General features: G+C 37.3%; 1 protein-coding gene across 8 annotated transcripts in view; it reads right to left on the reverse strand.

Moving 5' to 3' along the window:
* Nucleotides 1-26,318, reverse strand: part of pphln1.L (periphilin 1 L homeolog) — a 57,683-nt gene that overhangs the window by 18,424 nt on the left and 12,941 nt on the right. For 6 of the 8 annotated variants that reach the window (XM_018251128.2, XM_041585192.1, XM_041585193.1 and 3 more), the window contains 5 exons: nucleotides 15,992-16,024; nucleotides 8,990-9,198; nucleotides 4,475-4,545; nucleotides 2,986-3,111; nucleotides 2,147-2,287 (listed from right to left, as the gene is read on the reverse strand). In XM_018251128.2, coding sequence (XP_018106617.1) covers nucleotides 2,147-2,287; nucleotides 2,986-3,111; nucleotides 4,475-4,545; nucleotides 8,990-9,198; nucleotides 15,992-16,024 — 580 coding nt within the window. 8 annotated transcript variants of the gene reach the window in all.

A 26,318-nucleotide genomic window follows, 5' to 3' on the forward strand; every position in this document is an offset into this window, starting at 1 on the left:
GTTCCTTTTAATTACAAACGTTAAGAGCTGAATCGTCAGATATACAGGTAGAAACAATAGAAATCTACCTCCATCTGGGGATTCAGCAGTAAACCCTGTCCGATGTTGGGACGCAATCAAAATTTTCTGTTTTGGTCGATGAATGAACCAGCTGATTCTTTTGCAGATATCGGTTGTCTCGTCTTCTGCCACACAGACAACCATGGCCACCTTTACCATTCCATAGTTTGGAAGGATTGACTATTCCTATAGATTACTCATTTTACTAATTGGTTTCAGATAGATTTTAATTCATATCAATCCCCTATAAACTACAGATACATTTACTTGTACATAGCTGTAATGTAGGGATGCCCAATATGTGAAACTGCTTGCACATCCCACAAAATGTTATGTTGAATTGTAGAAAGCTTTAAATATTTGAGAGGTTATGATTCCAAACATAAGTTATTTTTAAGTGCAGAAACACATAAAATACGTCTTAACTCGTCCAATAAATGTGTTTATTTAATGGTAATCTGAATCCTAGTAATCCTTTCGCTAACCTATTAGACCCATAATATTAAAAACCATACAACTCAATCTATTCTTTTAATATGGTAACCTAAAATGTAGGTTTTCAAGCAAAACACGTATATATCAATGTCAAACAAAACCCCATTACCCACCATTTGCAAATAAAGAAAAATTATATATTCACTGTTACTTTCATTCACCCATAAAATGCATAAAAATCCAGAACCTTTGAAAGGATTTACAATTAGTGTATTAAAATGTATACCAGTTTCCAGGAAACATTAAAGAAAACCTATTAACAACTGAAATACCTTTATCAACATTTCACTCAGCTTTAATAGCCCCCCCCCCCGACACTTTATATTGCAATCATGGGGAGGCACATTTATTTATCAAAAGTCGAATTTCGAATTCATGTGAATATTTTTTAACAATTCGACTGGGAGGTTATTTAAGAAAAAATTCAAATGACTAATACTCGATCTAATGGTTCCAACCGAAAATTCAAATCACATTAGAATCTATTCTATTAGTATTCGAATAGTATCCGATTCTTAAGAATTTAGTTTTTCTCCTGAAAAAAAAACTTGAATGTCAGAAAGGCTATTAACATCTCAAACGGACTTCTGCCCTTGACTTGTACATGAACTCGGCAGGTTTTAGGTGGCGAATATTCAAGTTAGGACTGTTTCTATGGTTGAGGTGTGATAACTCTCCCATTCAAATTAACATTTGAATAGGGGGATTCAATTTCAAATGTGTGAATTTTGACACTCGAAAATCGGAATTCTAATTTACTATTCAACCATTGATGAATCTGCCCCTTAGTCTTTGGTAATGGAGAACAACTCCCAGCACTTATAAACATATTGTATACTTGATCAATATACATTTAGTTATTTAAGAGTAATATCACAACTGTGACTTTAGATGCTAGGTGCTGAATTGAGGGCAACCTATCTTGCTGTAAGGTCACAGTACAGAATGCACAGATATTGCTGTTGAAGGGACATAAATGTAGAGGACAGTGCACTTTGTAAAGGTGTTTAGGATAAAAATACAGCAGTGGTGGTGTGTCAAGCAGAGGAAGATATGAACTGGGGTTAGAGAGCTGTTAAGAGCAGGGATCAAATATACACATGGAGGTAGGTGGTGTGTGTTTTGAAGAGACTGCAATAATCCAGGGAATACTAGAGATTTTTACTAGGGAAACATGGGTCTGAAATACAATAAGGAGGTATTTAAGGAATAAATGCAAGCATACAGTTTGGAGGATAAAATGATAACAGCTAGGATGAAGGTGATATGGAGAGGCTAAGTGCACATATCGGGGGAGGGGTGTTGTGTGAAGATCTGCAAAAGGAGAGAGAGGCTATTGAAGTCTCTAGGAAAGGCAGGTTAAAAAAGGCTACACTTGATAACAGGAACGAAAAAAACATGTTGAGAATGACTACAAAACTGATGAGAATGGCTACAAAAGAGTCAGGTGAGAGGGACATCTAACTAAGAATTTAGGAAGGGCAGTCTGAGAGGATTATGAAATCAGCAGAACTGGTGCATTTTGTTTTTTCAATGAGTGATTTCTAGGAGCTTGGATATTTTGTATCCAGGGCAACTTTGCAAGTCTTACCTCTTCGATTTCTTTTGTCTTTGCTGCAATTGCTCTTGAACGGCTGGTATGTGGATTTGCATCATGGAATTCAGAATTCCCAGAAACATTTGCCTCTAACTCTGCAATTTGGTCTCCATGCAGTGCAGAAGATGACCCAGCCTTGTATAGAACATACAATTACAAAACATTATTTGCATTCCATTGGATACCAGCAAACTCAACCTGGCAACTTTGTGCTAATCTATGCAGTCATCACAAACTACACCAACTAGAACATGTGGCAACTCAATAACATGCATGTTCTTGCCTGTCATTGGATGAGAATGGGTAGGTAACTAGAAATGTACTATAAGTGATAATGTTAGTTCAATATTTATGATAAAAAATTGGTGAGAACTTTCATATGTTGACCTAGTAAGAGCTAGGTAGAACTTTATTAGAAGAACTGGTAGTAGGACATTAGGCTTAGCCAAAGAGCATTCAACACTGATGTCTCAAAGACGCTACTGAAGACTGAACTGACCAAAGTGTTACAACTTCGAAAAAAAAAAAAAAAAAAAAAAAAAAGGATGGCTCCTGAGAAAATCTGCTCATGTGTGAATGTCATAAAACCATTTGACAACCAAAGCCATTTGTTACAAGTTTGGGACTTTCCTCTGCTTTTGAGGTCATTGACAAGTCAAGTAAAACAGCAGCCAAAAGATGACCAAGAGATCTTGGGTGTTAGCCCCAAGCATTCAGTATGGAGTAAATTAAATTATGTAGACAACACAAGGTTAAAATATACTTTATGATGCCCATAAACAGAGCAAAGGTAACAGCGAGAATATGAAATAATTAAAATGAAATATACTTACATGCTCTTCTGTACCATCTTGCAATTTGCATTCAGTGACCTTCTCCATTCTCTCAGCAACCCATTTACAAGCAGCCTCCATAAAAATTGGGTCAGACAGTCGGCAACTTTTATCTAATTCTGCACCCTGTAGAGAGTAAAAACAACATGTCTTACTATGTGTATGCAAAAAAACTTTACTACTCAACTGCTGCAGTCTATATAGGCCTGTCAAAAAGGGTCAAGTGCTGGAATATAGCCCCCAACTCCAAAGGGCACTCAATTCAAAAATTCAAAGATATATTTCCAGTCAATTCTCAAAGTTAAAAAATCACTTTTTATTCATCATAAATATTAAAAAAGTAGGCATACAGACCAACCGATACTCCGCCCCGGGCGGAGTATCGGTTGGTCTGTATGCCTACTTTTTTAATATTTATGATGAATAAAAAGTGATTTTTTAACTTTGAGAATTGACTGGAAATATATCTTTGAATTTACTATGTGTATGCACAGTTTTGTTTATACTGGTGAAAATATAGCACATGTAGCAGCACATTTCCATGGGAAAAACAACAAATGTGGTTAACAAACATGCTAAAAGATTAACCTTTGAGATCTAGAAACAGCGGTGCAGAAATGTTGCAGCTATGATTTTCAGGTGGAAGCCGTAGAGCGGGTAGTTCATCTCTGTATAATAACTGGTTAATCTGTGTTACTAGCTATTGCCGAGCTACAATTTGTATTGAAAGATAACCCGAGGCATCGCGTTAGCCTTTGCAGCACAGCAGTATTAATTTAAACACAAGAAAGTAGAACATTTAAAGGGCAGTGAAAGCACTGACTAAAATTAAACGGGTGGCTCAACTTACCCAAGTTGACTTTTAGTATGTTATAGAATGGCTGATTCTTAGCAGCTTTTCAATTGAATCTTCCTTATTCATTTTTATAGTTTAATTATATATTTTTTTAATGTTTCCAGCTTTTAAATAGGGGTCACCAACCCAATCTAAAAACAAATGCTCTGTAAGGCTACAAATGCATTGTTACTTTTGATTATTTATCTTTTTATTCAGACCCTACTCCTGTTCATTCACTGTTCAGTGAATGGTTGCTAGGGTAATTTGGACCTTAGCAACCATATAGCTGAAATTTCAAACTGGAGAGCTGCTGAATAAGAAGCTAAATAACTCAAAAACCATAAAAAATAAAACATGAAAACCAATTGCATATTGTCACCCAGGGTGGCCACAGCATTTGTTGCACTCGAGAATATGTAAGGAAAGCCAATGACACAATATACTGGCTGTAGATGTCATAACAAGGGAATATCCCCATGAAAGTGTCTATAGTGGTGAACCAATTGTAGAAATTTCTTTGACTGTATAATAAAAATTGAGGGTAGTATCAAATTTCAGGTTCTAATAAGGATTCAGCTTGGTCTTCCGACAGATATTTTTATTAAGGTTTTGCATTCAGTGCAACAGCCGAAAACAGGAAGAGAACTGTACCTTTGTAGGAGGAATTGCAGCAGAACTTGTCGGGGATACTGCTGGAGGATGAGTACTTGACCGCTCTTTGCCTGGGGATAGAACATAGTGCAATTTTAAAAGAAACAATTTTACGCATTACAATGAATACAAACTTTGAGTACAACCTAGAATCTGACTAGTTATAATATTCCTCAAGAGTAGTTTAACAAGCCTGAATGTCTTTAGGAATCATTCATCGCTGACTAAATAAAGTAAAATAAGAGCACAGGCTATGGCTAATTACATTTTCGAGGTTTCCTTTGCTAAAAAAGTAAATTAAATTGTTAAAATTTCCTGATTTCAGCATGGAGTCTGGGGAAACAACCATGTAATTTGAATTTCTAAGTATCTCTATCTTGCAGGTATTTTAGTCACTACATAATTTGCATGGAACAACTAAAAACCAAAAACAAAGAGTACTAAAACAAACCATGGACACATATCATGCACACACCAAAGGAAAGTGTATTTACATGTATTATAAAAAGGATCAAGCAGCATTTCGGCAGACAACACAAATACAGTTCCTTCTCTTCCGAATACTATTGCAAATAAGGTGGGTACTTGATCAGACATCACCTGATTTACTATATTAAATAAATAATATTACAATATGCCATAATTTTAACACAAACCAAAATTGATTTTTCTTTTTTTGCTTTGGCGAGTGATAACAGTGACACTGTATAAAGTAAAGGCATGCAATAGAAGGAGTAGTATTGTAAGGGTACTAGTGAGGTCCTAACTTACGTGCATTTTCGATATAGTCTTTTACAATATGCTTCCTTACTGAAGGATTTGGGGCCCTAAAAGGATTTTGCATTAGGGTTCCAGAATTCTATTAACTTCTAGTTATTTCACTTATTAGAAGGACTGTGTACTCCCATGTTAGGCATGAGTTCAGCTTGTGCCGAGCAATCTTTTTGGGTGCTAAACAGTGCAAACAGGAACTGAAGGTCTCCATCCCATTTAAGTTCCTTGCCAGGTAAAGAATTACATTTCCAGTGCACAAATCATTTCCCTGAATAATGGACTCCTGCTAACAAAACAGTCACAATAAAGGGGGTAGGGATGGGGGTGGTAATCTTATTATTTACCTTGTAAGGACCAAATAAGGAGTAGCTTTATTTCCCTGTGGGATAATCTGGCAAATAAATGATAAACGTCTTCAGAAAACGATGGCTCACTTTGCTTTTCTAGATTCTTTAAAACAAACATTTTAAAAAGAGCCCAACAACGACCCTAGGCTCTGAAAAGCAGTGCTGATAATTTCACCCTATTTAAAGAGGTAAAACGCTGCACTAATAGAAGATGAAACAACTTAATTATGGGATAATGTGTTTTTCCTCATTACAACTGTTTTGAATGCTTCATGAAATAAAACTGCAACAAATGGTAACGCATTTAGACTTTGGTCAAAAGCATTTTAAACTACTTCCAAGCCATAAACATGCTGAAGAACAACAAGCCATCATTTCAAAGCTTGTTCATCCTGATATACTGAGCCTCCAGTTCTTTATTAAGACTATCACCACAATATATATTTTGTATCCTTGCCTTAAAGAATGTGTAATCTTTCATTAGTCTGAACACTGCTTAAAACATTTTCACTTGAATTGTTTAACTGTTGTAGTCACAACTGTGCTTGAATTGGGAGGTGTATTGCATGACTGTCTCCTTTCTTCATAGTTGCCAAAAAAAATAAATAAATAAAATTGTTTGGATCCATTGCCTAAAAAGTTTTGTTCCTGGGAAATATGTCCAACTTTTTAAACTAAACAACTGCACAGAATGACTATGAAGTCTTATGACCAGTTATCAGTTTTCTTTATCACCTTATAGATTAAAGGGTTTATTTATTAAAGGTCAAATTATGAAATCACGAAAAAAATCTAATTTTTTTTCACTAGAAAACTAATTTTTTGAGAATTTTTTTTTTTTCGACACCAATATATACACCAATGCTGCAAAAAGCCAGAATCCAAAAATCACCATGCAAGACCCGTCAAGGTCCTGTATAAGTCAATGGGAGAGGCAACTATCTCAATTTGAAGTTTTTGTGGGCTGCGCTGGCTTTAGCTGAAATTCAAGCAATCCAGGAAAAAAGCCAGAAAAATTAGAGCAATTTGGGTTTACACTAAATTTTAAAGACTTTTTCTGTGATCTGATTAAATCAAAGCACAAATTTTTTTTTTAGATAATTCACAAATAAAGACTTTTTCAATCAGCTTCTGTTTGTGACTGTTTTTCTAATATTAAACCGTAAAGTTTCCTCAGTTTCTTTAAAGGCAATAGTTGCCAATGTTCCACAGATACTGCTGAGAAATGTGTCTATTAAATGTATCAACTAATGCAGCAAATTGTAACAGTTCTGCACCTGAATCACTGAGCTGCCAGACTCAAACACCAGAGGGAGGAACCTTAAACTTTACAAAGATAGAAAGCAATTGGAAAAAATCTATTTCTGTTGAAAAATCTGAAACCATCTAAACTGAAAAAAGTGTTTGTAAGGTAAACAACCCTTTTAAGCAACTATAATGTTATATTATATACACATACACAGATATATATTGCATAGTTCTGTAAAATAGTAGAAATACAAATATAGCCAGGAGGTTAACTAGGCCTGACCATTCCATGTCACACGAAAGTAGTAATAAATCTAACACAATTTTTGGTGAGCTTCCTGACATGACATATTTGTCTCAGAAAACTGAAAATGTTGCCAAGACAAAACCCATAATACTCAATGTGCCTTAAACTTTGAGGGTTATGGTCATTTTGTTCCACTATTACAGGGAGAAAGGAAGCACTGAAAGCAACCATGGGCATCCGCAGATAGGGCCCCCCCCCCTGGATTTATCCTTTTTATATAAAGCAAACTGTGTGTGGAGATAGTGACAGGAGGAGGAGAGTGGGTGGGGCCGTGCAAGCGATTGCCGCCCGGCGCAAACTGCATCTTTCGTGAAAGTGCTGTGAGACGGAACTCTACCAGGGGCTAATAGGCACGGAGGGCTCTTCATTCAATCTCCTCAGCTTTACCTGCAGCATCTGCTGCAGCGATACTCACAAAACTCATCATTTATCGGCAGTCCAAGCCATCGCTCCCCGCTACCCCCAAAGCAGCACCATGTGCCAGAAAGTGCCCTTCCTGCTACCAACTGCCCTCAGCATCCTAGCAGCCCTGATGCTGCACCAGGTAATGCCCGGAGCGGCCCAGGGGCTTGGCGCAGGCAACATGGTGCTACATATGGCATGGGGTAAATGTCACTTGGGGCTTTTAATATCTCTGCACTACATTTCCCAGCATGTCAGACACAGCGGCTGGTGGGTGGGAGATGTAGTTCAACAGTTTGTGAAGGAGCTTAGTTGGGATAGCTATTGGTACCGCTACGTTCATACCTTCCTCCCCTAAAACTGCTCCGTAGGCCCGACAGGGGCCACTAACTTGTACACTTGCTGGCTGCCTCTGTAGCAAATTTTGCTGTCGCATTCTTGACAAGGGGTAAGGTAATGCGGGCCCCTCATGCCCCCCCCCTGGAAAAATTTCTGTGGACGCCCATGAAAGCAACGAGCTCAACAAGAAAAACCAAATTCATAAAAAACTCGGTACATTATTCTATGTTCTTTTTTCACAGCAGTAATAGTAGTAGTAATTGTAATAGTAGTAACAGAATAGTAGTAATAATAACAATAGTAGTAGTAGTAGTAATAGTAGTGCACAAAAATTTAGTTTTTTCAGGAACTATGTTTGTTCTGCATTATCTTTCCACTAAGCTGCTTAAAGTCACAAACAATTTTGGCCCTTTTATAATAAATATGTTTGAATATACAGGAGACGTTTCCGCTTGATGGTTTTATTTTGAACCATTTCAATTCCGAAGGTTTTTTTTTTTTTACTTTTCCATGCTAGAAAACACAGTAGGAAGGTCAAAGATAAATCTAGAAAATGCAGTGTTGTGATTTCAGACAATCCCAGCTAAAGTTTTTCTGAATTGCAAGCACAGACCTTAGTGTCCAATGGAGTCTAAATTTGCATTTAAATCCTTTCAGATTTCTAAGTTATAATATTACTAGGTTTAGTACTAAATACCCTGAAAATCTATATGATGATAATGTGATTACACTGGTAGCCAAGCTGATTACAAAATTGCCTTTGAAAGGGTCATACGGGTAACAAAGTGCCCTAAGATATGACTGGATAGTAAAGTAGTTAGTATATAAATGTGGCTTCCCCAGGGATGTCATCTGGAAAATGAGAAAGTGACCGTTGTATACATATGGGAAACAAGGAGACAATGGTATGCAGTAACAAACTGAAAGTTGATAACATTGTGCAAGGGGAGATGGCATCATAGAAAATGTCTTCACAAATGTAACCCTTTCATTTTTATAGCATTTAATAACAGCCCTACATTGGTAAAGTCTGTATGCCCACAATTTAGACTGTAATGAACTGGCCATGAAGTCAGTAATAAAGCACAAAGTACCTACTTCTTCTGTGTTGGTGGGAAGGGTAGGTTTTCCCTCTGTCTGGTGAGTAGCTTCTGCTGCTAACACTGGAACCGGATCTACTATGTGGAGAATCCTTTCGAGTAACAGGAGAGTCCCGGACAAAAGGAGAGTCTCTTCTTTGCGGTGAGCGGTCTCTGGGACAGACAGGCTGGTAGTATGCCTTTTTCCTGTAGCCATCTTTGCTTTCTCTGAAAGAGGAATACCTAAATTATAAGGTCATCACAATACAACGATGTATTAAATTAAAAGATTTAACATGTACAGAATGTTACGATGGATGTCAAGGAGAGTGAAAACAGTTTATGGTGAATTTCCTTTTTAATAATCCCTTTAAAACTATCAAACCACTTATTGCCCTTGCAACCCCACATTTTAAAGGACACGGAAACCCCAACAATGAGTATGGCCATCTGTTAGTTATATTAAAAAGAGAGTATATGTGCTTATTAATTATTCCAAATATCCTTATTTTCCCCAGCAGCATCAGAGCAATCCAGGTCAGTTACAGGGATGTGAGTGGTCTGGAGTCAAACAAAGACCAACCCATGCACAGAAAGTCTGCTACAAATTCACCACATTGTAAGCTCCTTTATTGTGAGGATTGTGGGATCAGGATAGGCTGGAATGATTGACATCACCAGAAGTAATATGGCAGCTGCAATCAGAGAGGACCATTTTCCTCATGCGTCAATATTTTGTGCTAAATAGTGGCATTTGCCAAGGAGCTAGGGTAGACAGCTATTTGGTAAAGTTAAGGTTTTGTGGGTTTTCTTGTCCTTTAAGATGGCCCTAAATGACCTGATAACGTTGGGCAGTTTTCAGATGCACCATTATATACAATGCTAGCATATTTAGCACCAACGTACCAGCACTATAAAAAGACTTCTCATTTCTTATCAAACAAATGCTATGAAAATCATAGGATGGGTATAACTGCAATTGAAGAGGCAACACTATCCTTATCAGAGACAAAGAGAATGGATCATTTAAGCCTTTTCTGTGACCTCTAAAGTATGACACATCTGATATGCGAATGAAACCATGTTTGAGGATACCTAAAATAAACACACCTGTTAATTACTTCCTGCAGCATAAACAACACAAAACAGAAAAACAAAGTAAGCTATCTGTACACCACATAAAGTCACCTAAATAGCTAATCAGTTATTTAAGGCACCAATAGAAGAAATAAAAACAGCCCTTCCCAAAAGAGCTTACAATCTAGAAGCAATAATTTTCTTTGCAACAAATTTTTGACGTTTGCTGCTTTGAAATAAGCCAGTCTTGTCTATTTAAAGAACTCAACAGAAATATATCTATTTTTAAAAAGGTGTCCATTTTATTTTCCATAGATACTTTAAGCCAATTTACTGGAATTTACTGTAAAATATAGCAGAATATAGGAGAAAAATACCACATTCTAAATTTTCCCTTGGCCAAATTTGAAACAAATTGTACCTTTAACTACCGGTTAAGGAGGTAACAGTGGAGTAGACGCAGACACTAGGCAGTGGCGGGCCAAGCCGACCGGGTGCCCTAGGCGACCCGGGCAGCCACCGCGCCCCCTCTGTGCTCTTCTCCGCGCTCTCCTGAACACATTGTGCGCACACATGCGCAGAACGCCGGAGGGGAGGGTGTTAGAGCACTGGAGGGGATGGAGGAAACCAACGGAGGGGAGAGGTGAGAGGTGGGGAAAGTGACTGAGGGGAGGGGAGGGAGGCGGGGTAAAGCGCTTGAGGGTGGGAGGCGGGGACGAGTGCCAGAGGAGTGGGAGGAGCAGCGAACATGGACTAGGGGTAGGCAAAAGTCAGGTACCTGCCCAGCGCCCCCCTTTCGTTGCGCCCTAGGCAGGTGCCTCTTCTGCCTACCCCTAGTTCCGGCCCTGACACTAGGTTTGTGCAGGAATTGCATAGACTTTGTTTCATGTTCCTGGAAGCTGGTGTAACTTTGCAATGAATATCAGCAGTTCACCATTTAAAAAACATGTTAGTGGCCTAACAAGTCTTACCTATATAAGGGTGGTGGCACATTGGGAGATTTAGACGCCTGCGATAAATCTTCGTTACTGTGGGTGACTAATCTCCCTGAAATGTCTTCCCACCCGCAAGAATGTGAATCGCTGGCGGGATTGCATTAGCGTTGCTTCGTTTTTCCAAAGTTGCCTCACAAAGAAACTTCCTGTGACTTTGGTAAACCGAAGCAGCGCTTTTGCCATCCCATGGGCTATTCTCATTCTTGCCGGTGGGAAGGCATTTTGGTGAGAATAGTTGCCTGTGGTAGTGATGATTTATCACAGACGACTAAATCTCCCCACTTGCCACCACCCTAACACAAACACACTTGCTAATGAATCAGTGCAATACAAATCAAAACAAGAAGTAATTGCATACTAAGGAATATCTGGGATTATATCTGTTTGGTCTAACTATGTAATAAGGCAATCATCCAACACAACTTCTGCTGGATCTTATTCCTAAGTAATTTCCTAAGTAATAAGACAATATTCCAACAAGCAAGCCTGCAAGTGATGGTATCACACAGCCCTGCCAAGAAAGGCCACCATCGTAGCTACACACTACTAGGTGGGAAACAAATGACTAATTTACTTTGCTCACCGGATCTCCACTAACCTACTGTTGACTGTGTTTAATGAACAAAGCTCAATATCATACTCTAAACACAGAAATAAAATGCACCTGGCTCTAGTGACCCTCTAGTGAACTGCAAACAAAGGGCAGCCTTCATGTGTCAATTGGCCCTCACAAAGTTTTATTACAGGAGAAGGTTTATAGTATTTAAACTGGGGAAGCTGTAGTCAGCCTGAATAGTTGACAGAACAGGCCTATTTAGTCTAATCTATTGTATGCCCTGTAAGTGAGCTAGCCCTGGGTAATGTGAGCTGGTTCTAAGCAAACATATTTCAAAGTCTGAGCAAGGGCTACAGTGCCATATAGGGGTGAAAAATCCATTGTGATTTATTGTACTATACAGTTAAATATATGCCAGCTGTTTTCAGTGAAGAAGTCATAAGGTAGGTAAGGGAATTAATCACTTTACATTGAAAACATTTGCAGAATAGTAACTTCAAGGCTTTAGTGACAGCTAGTGGTCATGTACTGTAATTTGTTAAGTCCGCCGACGACTCTCCAAAGAGTTTTTTCCAGATGACTACCAATTGAATCTTTTTATCGTGTCTGTAAAGAATGCAGATATTAATATGTTACATAAGCCCTCTGTCAGACAAGACTGACTGTGGCTACCAGGCTGCACCCAGTTATGGGAAGAGGTGCAATACCAGAATATGGCTAATGAAACTCAAGGTATAATCACTACACCCAACACTTTATGAAACTACTGCTAAACAGTCTTCCTCTATTATTTAAGCCTTCTTAATTGGCTTTTTTTTTTATGTGTAGTACGCTAGGTGTGGTGGTAACATTTATTTCTAATAATCAGAGCCAATAACCAACTATAGTACTTACCATATATCTATTATCCTTCTATCAATAACTCCATGCATTTTGTGTATTTGCACAATAAGCTCATCTTTAACTTGGTCATATCTATACAATTCCTTGAATCAGTTCATGTTTCATTATTTTGAATGCTGCTGGAAATCAAATAGCTGCCTGAGCAATTTCCCATTACGTTACTGTAACAGGCCATAAGTGTATATGCATGTATGTTATTTATATAGCACTACTTGAGAATGCAGCACTGTACAGCAGTGAACAATACATTTATAGATCAAACAGGGGGTCATTACAATAATAAATACAAAATTAAATAATAAATACAAAGTACAGTGAGTAATGGGCACATTTACTAAAACTCAAATTAATCAAATTCTTATGGAAAACAAATCAGACCAAGCTCCTTTCTACGATATTAACTAGTTTATCAATAATTGTTCTTGAAAAAATTATAGCGATAAAACCACGTCAAAATTGAACGTCAAATCAATTGTAAGATTGATGCTTCGAAAAATCGAGTTTTTTCTCAGTTTTCGCTGCAAAACTCGACTTTTTCGAATTATTAGACGATGACCACCTGGACATGCACATCAGGTTGGGGTCTGTTTCAATAGTAGATTGCAGATGATTGGTTGGATACCACAGAGAGGCTAGTATATGGCCGCCATAAAGAGAAATTACAAATCTAAAGGACTACTTGGATTTTCTCTGTAAATGTACTACACATCTGAGAAACAATGTAAGTAATCAGTAGCTATATGGCTGGGAGCAGAAAAGCTATGACCTAAGTCAGATTGATTGTGAGATAAGAAAGGCAATTGCTTCCTTTGTTTTTTTTCTGCAGTTTCTTGCTGACTTAGTGTAAAAGGTTTATATGTTTATTTGTAAGCTCTTTTGCACAGGGCCTTCCTCACCTTTTGTACCGTGTTGGTTGTGATGTATGTAACTCCATATGTTATATGTATGTAATTAATGTCATTTTTTTACAGTGCTGCAAAATATGCTGGCGCTATATAAATAAATAATAGTAAATGTGCTGCCACAGTTCATACACATTTCAAAAGCTTTTTTTTTATTTATTTTTTAAAGCTTTGACAGTTTCAGTATGATTAGTTTCAATGCCCCCAATTTCCAGACTGAACATACTTCTCCTCCATGGTTGGAGGATCTGATCAGCAGTGCATTTGTATCATGGCAGAAGGGGAAGGGCGTAGCCTTCACATCCTATGAAAAGTTGCCAATCAACACAGTTCTTATCTGTAGTCTGTTAACACTGGAAGTCATCACTCAGACTGTGACCTTTTGTAGTCACTATATCATATGCGGATAAGGTGGAATTTGGGGGGAGAAATGCATAACTTTATACATGTATAAGGCTGGGGCCAGCGGGGTGACTTTTTTTTTTTTTTTTTAGAGAAACTGTTTGAGTGTGACCAAAGCAAAGCCAGGAACCAATTCGATAGCCCGGGTGCAGGCACAAGCAGTTGATTTTGGCGCAAAAATGCATGCTTATGCCTGGTCATGCTAAAATCAGCTGCATTTGCCTGCACCCACGGCAGTGCAGAGGTCCTGGGTACAGGCAAGGAAGAAAACAAATGCTCGCGTAGGGGCAGATTCTCGGCCTGCATTTTTCCACATGCCGAGAATGAGTCCATTGTGACATTAGCCTAAAGACCTGCTTGTTTGGTGACCAGATCATTGCCTGATGTGCCCACCCATGTTGGTCCAGGGGCCTTTGATTGGATTTTATAAACATTCCTACAGGGAACCATTGCATAAGAATTGCCCACTCGAGCTTTGCCCAATGAGATTTTCAAACCTGTCCGATATTTAGAAGATTTTGACACATATGAGTTGGACAGATCCGCCAAAGGGTCCCCATAAATCAATTCTGAAAAATGTGTCCAGGGCTTAAAAAGGTCACATGACATTATGTGGCTTTAGTCTGGCCTGATACAGATAAATTTGAGATTTTTATCTATATAGTGGCAACATGTTTTGTAGCAGTGTTTACAGTAATTACACATCATTCACATTAGTTCTTGCCCCAGTGGAGATTATTCTATAAGGAATAATTCACATTTATATGCACAAAGATACATTTTAAAACCGTCAGAAGGTTTCTGAAGTGTAGGGGAAATCGGAGTGTCAGAGGCAACCACAAATCATGCAGATAATTATGGCAATTTAGCAGAAACCCAAAGCATATTCTGAATTTGCATGCCTAGTTTTTACAATCACCAGGTTCACTTCTATATGATCAACCATTTAAAAAAAATCTAATTAAATCGGTATCTTCATATTTTATGTTTAAAAGGAATGCACTTTATACCATTATACAATAGAACACAATTGAATTCAATGTGACAACTGCAAACATAGGGTGGACTTTAGCCCAGAAAATACATGTGCACATTTGAGGATTAAAATCTACCCCCAGTCTGCAGTGGTGGATACCATCAAAGTCAATCACATGGGGTCAGGGCGGTATTGACGTTTTCTACACCAGAGTAATCGACTGCGGCTATCTGAACAGTTTTTTGAGGAATTATAACTGCAACAGGAAAGGTCTAATACACAGGGGACGTCATTAAATCTGGCTAGAGCCAGTCCAGTCATTTGTTGTCCCTCTCCCTAACTTTTTTAAAGCGAGTTGCTGGTATCAAATTTAAGATGAGTATATACTTAATTACTCAGTTTCAACATTCAGTATGTAGTTTTTGTACTATCTGCAATTCAATATAGGGTTTAAATGATTTGCAAATCATTAGTATTTTTTTTTTACATTTTACACAGTGTCCCAGCTTTTTTTAAAACGGGGTTGTAACTGCTGCTTCACAATGTAACATTTTAAAGTTAATAACTTTCAGATCAACATAAATTATTATAAAAAAATTGTGAAAAAAGTGAAATTGTGTTGTACTGAAAATTAAAATGTGAGCTCACTGCAAGGGATAGTGTAGTCCAGGAAGTGGTTTTAAGAACAGAATGAAAGATTAATAATAGTAAGTTGTTTTGATAGCTTTGCTCTTTAAAATACAAGAAGAGCACTGCAAATGATGTTCCATGCCTGGTGCTAATTATCAACTCTTCTGCATGTTTCAGGGATGGATTATCAAAAACCAACATCTTTGAAAGAAGCTTATGGAGATCACAGACATACGTGCAGGGAGTTATCAGGCACAGATTTGCAGCCTCATACTAGAAGGTACATTCAAGTAAGCTTCCCCTTTAAGTTATCCATGCCAGCAATAAACAATCTAAAGGAAACTTTAAAAAAAAAAATGGTCTGCCCTTTCCCAAAGAACACCAAAGAGCAAACAAATTCTAAAAATGACTGGCTTTCTGTTCAGGATATGCTGATCAATAAACACAAAGTTATGCCTTAAAAAAATGAGGTTTACCATATAAAAAAATATATTTAAAGAGGCTCTTGTGTCACATCCCACAGGAAATGCTGCATACTCCAACTGAACACAGAACGCTTGTAAAAAAAAAGTTTTAATACCTTTCCATAAATCTTTCGAGCCAAGATCCTGCTCTGAAAGACAAAGATCAGGTTACACTGCAAGTACAGCAAATTCCAAAACTGCACAAGACCTCGATTCATGTACTTACAGAATGTTTTTTTCATTTGACTGTACAAAAGCAAAATGTATCTAATATATATATATATAATACACAAAAGCCATGAATATCCTGTAAATTATATCCTTATAAACGGTGAGTTCTGATGTCATCAGTTATAAACGGTGAGTTCTGATGTCATTTCTGTCACATGACTCACTGAGACGTGTGTATTATAATAAATAAAGTACCCCCAGTTGTAAAATATGAGGATATTAGAAGTTACCTCGGAGTTCCATGACCTGTATAAAAACACTCGGCCTTCGGCCTCGTGTTTTTATATGGTCATGAAACTCCTCTGTAACTTATAATATCCTTATATTTTACAAGAGGGGGTACTTTATTCAATATATATATATATATATATATATATATATACACACACATATATATATATATATATATATATATATATATATATATATATATATATATATATATATATATATCTCCAAAGCATGCCAGGACTCTCGATAAATATGTCTGGGTGCAGTGCCAATAAATTATCTATAACTGCTGCAAGAAGGTTAGGATGGAAAAAAACATAGTGCGATACTATTTCCATTTAGTCATTCACATGTTAGTGATATAAAGGTGCATCCCTAAAGAACAAAATAAAATTAGGTGTGTCAAATCAGTGACAGTAATTGTTTAACCATTGGCAGTCTGGTATTACAATTTAGAGAGAGTTCTTCATGAATAGATATGAGGAATAGGGAAACACAGAACTTTCAACATATAACCAAATTAAGTATGGATCAATAGCCCAGTGGAGTTATGTATATTGATACATTGAGCTATTTACTCTCTAGTTTATGACATTATTGTAACATTTTTGATTACAAAATGTCTTGTTTTTAATTTAGTGCTGAAATAGGGGATATATCGTCCAGTTTTTTGTGTGTGTTTAAGTGTAGTCCTTTGATAATGTAAACATTTAAAGTGATACGTACTATTAGTGATTGTAATACTGATCATGTGTCATGTACCAGCTGTCTTTTCCTGCCTTTACATAAATTTAAGGCGGTTTTGTGTTCAGTTTGTTACTTTGAGAAAGACTTTAGGGAGGCCAAAACGTCAGTCCCATGCAATAATTTTTGTTACTTTTTATAAGTCCTGTAATTTTTGTTACTTTTTACAACCGTAGAAAGATCCGCACTCACAGGTCTTATAGAAAAAATAAATTTATCAGTTACACAGGATTGACGTTTCCGCCTCCTCAAGGCCTTTCTCAAAGTGTATATATATATATATATATATATAAATATTGGCTTATATAAATATTGGCTGTACATGCCCTTTCTTATAAACTCATTTTAATTACAAGAAATCTCAGTGTTGCTGGACTTCATTATATTTGGAACTTTTTACTGTGCACACAGGTGTGTGTAGGTGTGTGTGTGTGTGTGTGTGTGTGTGTGTGTGTGTGTGTGTGTGTGTGTGTGTGTGTGTGTGTGTGTGTGTGTGTGTGTGTGTGTGTGTGTGTGTGTGTGTGTGTGTGTGTGTGTGTGTGTGTGTGTGTGTGTGTGTGTGTGTGTGTGTCCCCATATCCGTGACCCTGCCGTGAAGCACTGCTTTTTCTAAAGTTGAAGTGGGCAGAGCGACCCTTTTGGACATAATGGCAGAATAAAAGGATAACCGGATAGTCTGGCAATACATATAGGAGCCCAAATGACCAATACAAAGCCCAGATCCTGTGTTATTGGGGATGGATAAAGCCAATTCTGCTTGTGAAAGCAAGAAGATTCATAACGTGGTTAGTTTGCTTTGGACCCACAACAAATAGTTTTACCAACTTTAGGGTGATAGCACACAAAGCAGTTTGCCATCCAACATTACTTAGCATAAATTCCCTTTATGACATGTATTTACCTGTAAAAAATAACTGCCATTAGCAGGGCAGAGCTACTGTGCGGCAGATATTGCAAGGCAAAAACCTGCTTTTCTGTACAATACACTATACTATATTATGAGGTTGTAGAATTTATGGCATGTAGTTAAAAGTGACAGCATTTGGATATTAAGAGAATAAATAATTGCCACAATATTCAGGACTGTTGAGCAGATATCTAATTATGGGGAATGAACACCACCATTTTTCAGCAGAAACTTACAAGTGATTACTACCAGCTCCCTAAACATTAATGGGTTCACAGAGTCTGTATTTCAGGTCCAAAAAAAGGGAAAAAAGTACCTTTATCTGTAAAGATTAATAGCCCTTAACCCATTAATTGCAGTAGACTAAAATCTATGATACAAAAAAAGCATACTATGGCCCTAGATGTTACACTTCCAGTTTCATCTATTCAGTGTTGAATGTTTGCTGGCTACATGTGGGGTAACAAGATCAAAGTTAGGGGAAAAAAAAGAAAAAGACCCAGCAACTGGGCACTTATATTTATAACACTGGGTAAAGCAATTAAAATGTGAAAAGCTTTAAAATTAAGTTAATTAAAAAGTGAATATATGCAACCCCAAGGATATCAGGTCCTGTGATGGTAAGTCAGTCAGTACCCCTATAATATGTCTAATTCCGATTTGTTAAATTTTACCAAGACTCAGAAGAATAACATGTAGGCCTACTCTAAAAAGGTATTGATTTAAATGACCACTAGAGGTCACCAACACTTAACAAATGTTTCTGGCTGTTACAAATTAAGAGTATTTGCGGTTATAGTTCTTAATCTGCAGCACCTTGCAAACAGTAATTTGTATTCTCATTTAATGAATAGCAAATCCTACATTTATATTTTTTTTCTCTGCAATATATTTATTTCAAAGCACAAAAACTCAAAATATTCATTTTAAACAGAACACTTCCTTTCAGTGCAGGATTTGCTATTCATGAAATGAAAATACTGATTACTTTTGCAAAGCAATGTACACGGAATGTCCAGATTACTGTGGGCACTTCTACTTGTAAGCGATCAGCTCTGTTTTGAGTATTTTAAACATCAGGAAAAAGAATGTGGGACTGTTTCATATGCTTGTTTCTAAGGTTAACCTTAGTGAGAAACAGCCACGCACATGGCTTTCCTCATTATATAGGGTCTTTAGAAGAGGAGATGCTTATGTCATGGCCCATGGCCGCCTAAAGATTTGTGCACACAGAAATCAGAGGGAGTGTGGAGAGGGGGAGAATGCACTGCAAAAAATCAGGTTAAATGGACGTATTATGAAGATAAGTTTGATTTTAAGTGGGGACCTGAAAATCAGCTTTTATTTTTTGACTTTACATACCCTTTAACAACTTGCCCAGCAGGGAAATAATCACAAACGTAGGAGAGGCTCAAAACAAAAAAGGTGATTATTCTATATTTATATAGCGCCACTATATTACACAGCACTTCTTATTGAGATTACATATTGTTTACATCCAGCCCAATGGAGTTGGGACATAATTATAAGGTCCCCATCACATTCACACGCACCAAGATGAATTAATTATCAGTAGTCCGTTAACCTGCCTGTATGTTTTTTTAGGATAACACCACAAGCACTAGGAGAACTTAAGAACTATGAGTAGCTATTGTACTTGCTGGGGTAGAACCTAGAACCTCAGTGCTGCCTCAAGACAGCAAAGCTAGCTGCATTATTTGGGGGTTATTTATCAAAGGTCAAGTTTCATTTTTCCCAAAAAAAATTGAGTTTGGGGTATTTCTTAGTCAAACCTCAGATTTTTGTTTTTTTTAAATATTTATTATGCCCCAAACCTGAAAATAGCTTGAACCTGAAAATAGCTTGAGTTCAAAAAAACATCTAAAACCTTTTTAAGTCATGTAGAAGTCAATGGCAGAGGTCCTATGGTAACCTGTGCCGTTTCTCCTTTTTTTCCAGCTAGAATGGCTGCCCCCATGGCTAAAAAGCAGCTTGTTTATATAAAGAATTTACAGTAAGGTGACCAATTGCAAGTTGTGCTTCAGTTTGACTCTCCTCTGAAGAGTGACAGCATGGGATCCTCAAAGCAACTCTCAAAATATCTGCAAACAAAGATTGTTCAGTAGCATGGTTTAGGGGAAGGCTACAAAAAGCTCTCTCAGAGGTTTATACTGTCAGTTTCAACTGTAATGAATGTAATCAGGAAATGGAAGGCCACAGGCACAGTTGCTGTAAAACCCAGGTCTGACAGGCCAAGAAAAATACAGGAGCGGCATATGTGGAGGATTGTGAGAATGGTTACAGACAACCCAAAGATCACCTCCAAAGACCTGCAAGAACATCTTGCTGCAGATGGTGTATCTGTACATCGTTCTACAATTCAGTGCAACTTGCACAAAGAACATCTGTATGGCAGGATGATGAGAAAGAAGCCCTTTCTGCACTCACGCCACAAACAGAGTCACTTACTGTATGCAAAAGCTCATTCAGAGAAGCCACAGTCATTTTGGAACAAAGTGCTTTGGACTGAAGAAACAAAAATGTAGTTATTTGGTCATAACAAAAAGTACTTTACATGGCGGAAGAAGAGCACTGCATTTCAAGAAAAACACCTGCTACCTACTGACAAATTTGGTGGAGGTTCCATCATGCTGTGGGGCTGTGTGGCTAGTTCAGGGACTGGCGCCCTTGTTAAAGTCGAGGGTCGGATGAATTCAAATGTAGGGGGTTAGGTGGGTGAGAAAGCCAATCCACACACTTTGGATAAAAATCACTGTCCAGCTTTATTGAAGAAATTAAAACAACAGACAGGCATCTTTAGCAGTTGTACTCCTATCCTATGACATGTAGAATCACCTGACGCGTTTCATGCCCCCTTCTGGCACTTCATCAGAGGTGAGGTCACAGGATATCCTGTGCCTTATATACCTGTGTTCATTAAAAGAATCTCACATATAAAACAAAACAAGCAAAAAATATAGAAAGATTTTTCGCTTGTTACAAGTCATATAGGTCACAGCCAATATTATCATAATATCATATAAACCATACAATGATTTTACACTTATCTAACAGCGATGTTATTCACTCTTAAATTATTATGACATCATATTATCCGGTTACTACTGACACATTATGGCTCAAAGAAACATTATGGCTGAAAAAAGCATGTTACTTCCCAGTCATTATTGAGACCATGTGGATGTCTAGTCTTTAAAGTGAAAATCCAAAAGATTTCCCTTTGGTCAATTATTTTCTTGATATCACCTCCACGTGGTCCCAATTTGACATGTTCTATGCCCTGAAATTTAATGTGTGAATAATCACCCCCATGTCTACACATTATATGTTTACTAACAGCAGATGTGCGCTTATTTGAAAAATTTGTTTCTTCCATTCTGTCCAAATCAATGGGTGTAAGGTGTTCCCTTGCCCTCTCCTTCAGTGACCTGTACGTTCTGCCCACATATTGAGCACCACAACTACAGGTCGCCAGGTAAATAAGTCCCCTTGAATCACAGTTTATATAACTTCTTATGGGATAGATCTCCCCAGATGTGGTACTCTTAAAGAAATTTTGAACCAATATATGTTTACACACTTTGCATCTGTTTTTACCACATTTGAACGATCCTTGCTTCACTAACCAGTTTTTATTCGTTTGCAACTGTTTATTTTTAGGTTGATACAGACTAGGTGACAAGTCATTTGAAATGGTCCTACTCTTTTTGAATACATACTTTAAATCTCCCAGCACTTCTCTATCTAACAAGGGATCTACCTTCAAGACATCCAATCTCTTGTTTATGATTCTCCTTATTTGGTCGGCCTGGTTGCTGTACTTGGTAATAAAGTATAAATTAGATCCACTCTGTTTTTTGTTCCCTTTCTTGTTTTTAAATGTTCTACTCTTGTTGTTCTGGTATTTAACTGGATACAAGAGTTCTTCCCTGGAGGTACTGACTGCTCTTTCATAAGCTTTCTTTATTACAGTAACATCATATTTTCTCTCGATCAATTTATCCCAAAGTATCATCGCCTGTTTGTTAAAGGTATCCCATGTGGTACATATGCGTCTAAGTCGCAAGAATTGTCCCACCGGGATTCCCCCCAAAACAGGACGAGGATGGCAACTATCAGCTCTTAATAGAGTGTTCCTAGCTATTGGTTTTACATAGAGGTCACAGCGTATTTCGCCAGTTTCCATTTCTTCCAACTTGATGTCTAAAAAATCAATCACTTTATTGTGGATAGAATGGGTAAAGCGTAGATTAAATTCATTCTGATTGCAATATTCCAAAAATTTGGCACTATCTTCCTGGGTGCCATTCCAAATAAATATTAAATCATCTATAAAACGGTGATAGGTAATAATTCTATGTCTGTAGGGGTTCCCACATCCATAGACGCGGCACCGCTCCCACCAACCCATGACGAGGTTGGCATAGGTTGGGGCAAATTTTGCCCCCATAGCGGTGCCACGTCTCTGGAGGTAGAACACCCCATCAAACATGAAAAAATTGTGAGTGAGCAAATATTCAATACTCATAAGAATAAATTCCTGTGTTATATCATCATATAGATCAGAATATCGCAACCAGAACTCAATTGCTCGCAATCCTATAGTATGTTCAATGCTAGTATATAGTGAAGTTACATCCAATGTTAACCAACTATAGCTCCCCATCCATTCAACATTTTGTACTATTTGCAAGTAATGTCCCGTATCCCTTAGGTATGAGGGTAGGGCTTTGACAATAGGTTGTAACATTATATCAATTATATTTGACAATTTTTCATTAAGTCCATCTATGCCTGAGATAATCGGTCTCCCTTTTATGTTCTCTAACCCTTTGTGAACCTTGGGTAATATATGAAAAATCGGTATCTTTGGGGTATTAACCACTATGTCCTTCGATTGGTCTATACTGAATACTTTGGCAATTACACCAAAGTGAAATATTTGTTTCAATAAAGTCTGGTACTCACTAGTCGGATTACATTGTAGGGGTTCATATGTTTCACAATCATCCAGTTGTCTAGAACATTCTTTAAAATAGTCCAAACGATTCATTATGACTACCGAACCACCCTTATCTGAATCTTTAATAATGATGTCCAAGTTATCCTTTAACTGTTTTAATGCCATACGTTCTGCTCTATTTAGATTATCATGCCCCTTTCTATTTCTGGACCCATCTTTGATATTTTGGGCTAATGTAATGAGGTCTTGTTCCACAAGTCTTTGAAACAAGTCTATATAGTATCCTCTATTGGAGGCTGGGTAAAAGGAAGAGGGGGTGTGTACCCTTATAACATTGGTGGGAAGATCTGTGTATCTAGTTCTATCTAAATCAGTGTCTATAGTGTTGCAGTGCTCAAAGAAAGATAAAGAAGGAGAAATAATTTGAGAAAGTGTTGTTTCTGTGTCTATGTGTTCATCACTGATGTGTTCAATAGGTGCTAATGCCTCCACAGATGTGGAATCAGACTGCCCTCCAATGTGCCGGTGAAAATATCTCTTTAAAGTAAGTTTCCTAGTGAACTTATTCAAATCTAAAATAGTGGAAAAAAGTGAAAAATCATTATTGGGTGCAAAATTTAAACCCTTATTTAAAAGGGAATGTTGTGCATCTGTTAATACATGTGACGATACATTTATAATATTACTTTTCTCATTACATTTTTCAGGTGAATTCAACCCAATATCAACAAAGGATAATGTTCAAGCATCAGTCAGAAAGTTGAAGTTACTCAGGGGTTGGATATTCCAACAAGACAATGACCCTAAACACACTTGGAAATATACAAAGGCATTTATGCAGAGGGAGAAGTACAATATTCAGGAATGGCCGTCAAAAGTGCCCTGACTCGAATATCATCGAAAATCGACATGGCATGATTTGAAGCAGGCTGTCCATTCTAAGTATGCACTTATATATTTAATTTTACTTTGTCTTTACCATTTTCATATTATACTTTTTTTAAGCAATCACTCTCTCTTAAAAGCTGCAAGTTAGCAGCGGGGGAGGATCTAGCCCTCAGACAGAAACAAGGTTCAGCAGACTTCTACTTCAACTAATACTATTATGCAGAGAGGCACAGGATCCTTAATACTATGACTGGAGGTAAACAAGTTAGGGACCGCCATATGGGGTTTACCTTGACATGGTATGGTGGGTTTTCAACTTTATGATCATAACTTTGTAACTAAAAACCCCTGTCTTTGTGAACACATGCATTTGCATATATACTGAATTACTTAGACAGGGGCCCAGGGAATGTGCACTGACCCATTTGGTTATGCCAGTAGCACTTCCCTTATACTTATATACATTTCTACTTAGCAATGTGAGTGCTCCAACAACCCCCCCCCTTTTGTATTTGTCCGTACTAAGCAGCCATAAAATTTAACTGAACTGGAGAGATTTTGTATGGGCGAATGGTGAAAAATACAGCCATCAAGAATCCAGACACTCATCAAATGCTATAGGAGGCGTCTAGAGGCTGTTACATTTGCAAAAGGAGACTCAACTAAGTATTGATGTGATATCTCTGTTGAGGTGGCCAGATTTATGCACCTGTCTAATTTTGTTAAGATGCATATTGCATATTTTCTTTTTTCCAATAAACTTTATGTCACTGCTGAAATACTACGGTTTCCATAAGGCATGTTATATAGTAAAAGGAAGTTGCTACTTTGAAAGCTCAGCCAATGATAAACAAAACTACAAAGAATTAAGTGGGGTTCCCAAACTTTCATATGACTGTACACAACATACAATGAATTTTATCACTGCCAAAGCTCAAAAATATAAACCAAAATCAAAGTTAAACTATATAGACCAAAAACAATTGGAAAACTTAAAACAACATATATATTAATCGAACTTGGCATATAGCCATAGAATAGCTGTTAAATACAAAATTACTAAAGTATTGTTCTTAAAGGATCAGTAACAGCAAAAAATGAAAAAGTGTTTTAAAGGAATGACAATATAATGTACTGTTGCCCTGCACTAGTAAAACTGGTGTATTTGCTTCAGAAACACAACTATAGCTTATATAAACAAACTGCTAGGTAGCCATGGGAGCAGCCATTCAAGCACAGGATAGACAGTAGATAACAGATAAGTTTTGAAGGATCCCATTGTATACTACAGAGCTTATCTGTTATCTGCCGAGTATCCTGTGCTTTTTCTCTTTTTCAGCTTTTAAATGGTGGTGTTGCTGAAGCAAACACACCAATTTTACCAGTGCGAAGGAAAAGGACATTATATTTTTATTATAATAAACACTTTCATTTTAATTTTTTTGTTCCTTTAAAAGCAGAATGGCTTTGCCATGTTCTCCGACATAGAAGCTCTTTAATATGATTTGATTATTTTCAGTGCCTGTATTTAAAGTTATTACGAGTCGCAACATTTTTGGAGTCTCTGACTGCAGATACCCCAAATTGCTTCCCATTCTTTTTGTAATAAAGCAAGGCAAGAATTTAAACAAGTGCATGCAGGAAATGAGGCTGATTTGGAACTATCCCAAATTAGTAAAACAAGCTGTTCCATTGCCCCCCATTATTTTTCTTTATGTAATTTCTCTCACAAATACTGTTCGTTAACAGATACTGCATTCTTTAGAGATTATTTTCTTGTAAACACCCTGGGAAAAGGATATTGCTGCAGAGGTTCCAGACAACAAAGAATCCAGTAGTCTCTGCATTCTTATCAACTTTTTGAGAAGCAACAATACCCCGAAAAATACCTCTATAAATACCTCTATATAGGACTATGGCACATGCTGAAGTGAGCGAGTGTTACAAAGTAGCCTGCTTTTCAACACAAGAAAATTCAATAGAAGTGAATTTTCAATTGTTTAAACTTCAAACATAGAAGGGCAATTAAAGGATAAGCAAAACCAAAAGTTAAAAAAAAAACTCTACCCCCCCTAACCTACATAGAATCCACTCCCTCCAAAGCGGCTGAAGATGGCACCTGTGAACTCCGATGCCTGAATCTGCACCGAGGGATAAATAAAAAGTATGGGGCATTTGCCCAGGGTAACACTTAGGCTGGGGGGGGGGGGGGGGTCTATGTAGGGAAGGGTTTTTTTAACTTTTGGTTTTGCTTATCCTTTTTTTTTAAGTTATTTAGTGATCTCAGAGCACTATGGGAGTAAACAAAAAAAAATTGTGTGATCTATAGCCATTATGGCAGCAGTGAGATCTGCAGGTCTATGGTAGGAGGAAATGGATATTAGACATTTATATGCTGCGTTTACTATTAGTTAGGCTACTAAGTATATCCAGCTCCTTCAAGATAAAGATACAGTTT

The sequence above is a fragment of the Xenopus laevis genome, chromosome 3L, assembly GCF_017654675.1.
Source record: "Xenopus laevis strain J_2021 chromosome 3L, Xenopus_laevis_v10.1, whole genome shotgun sequence".
Lineage (NCBI taxonomy): Eukaryota > Metazoa > Chordata > Amphibia > Anura > Pipidae > Xenopus > Xenopus laevis.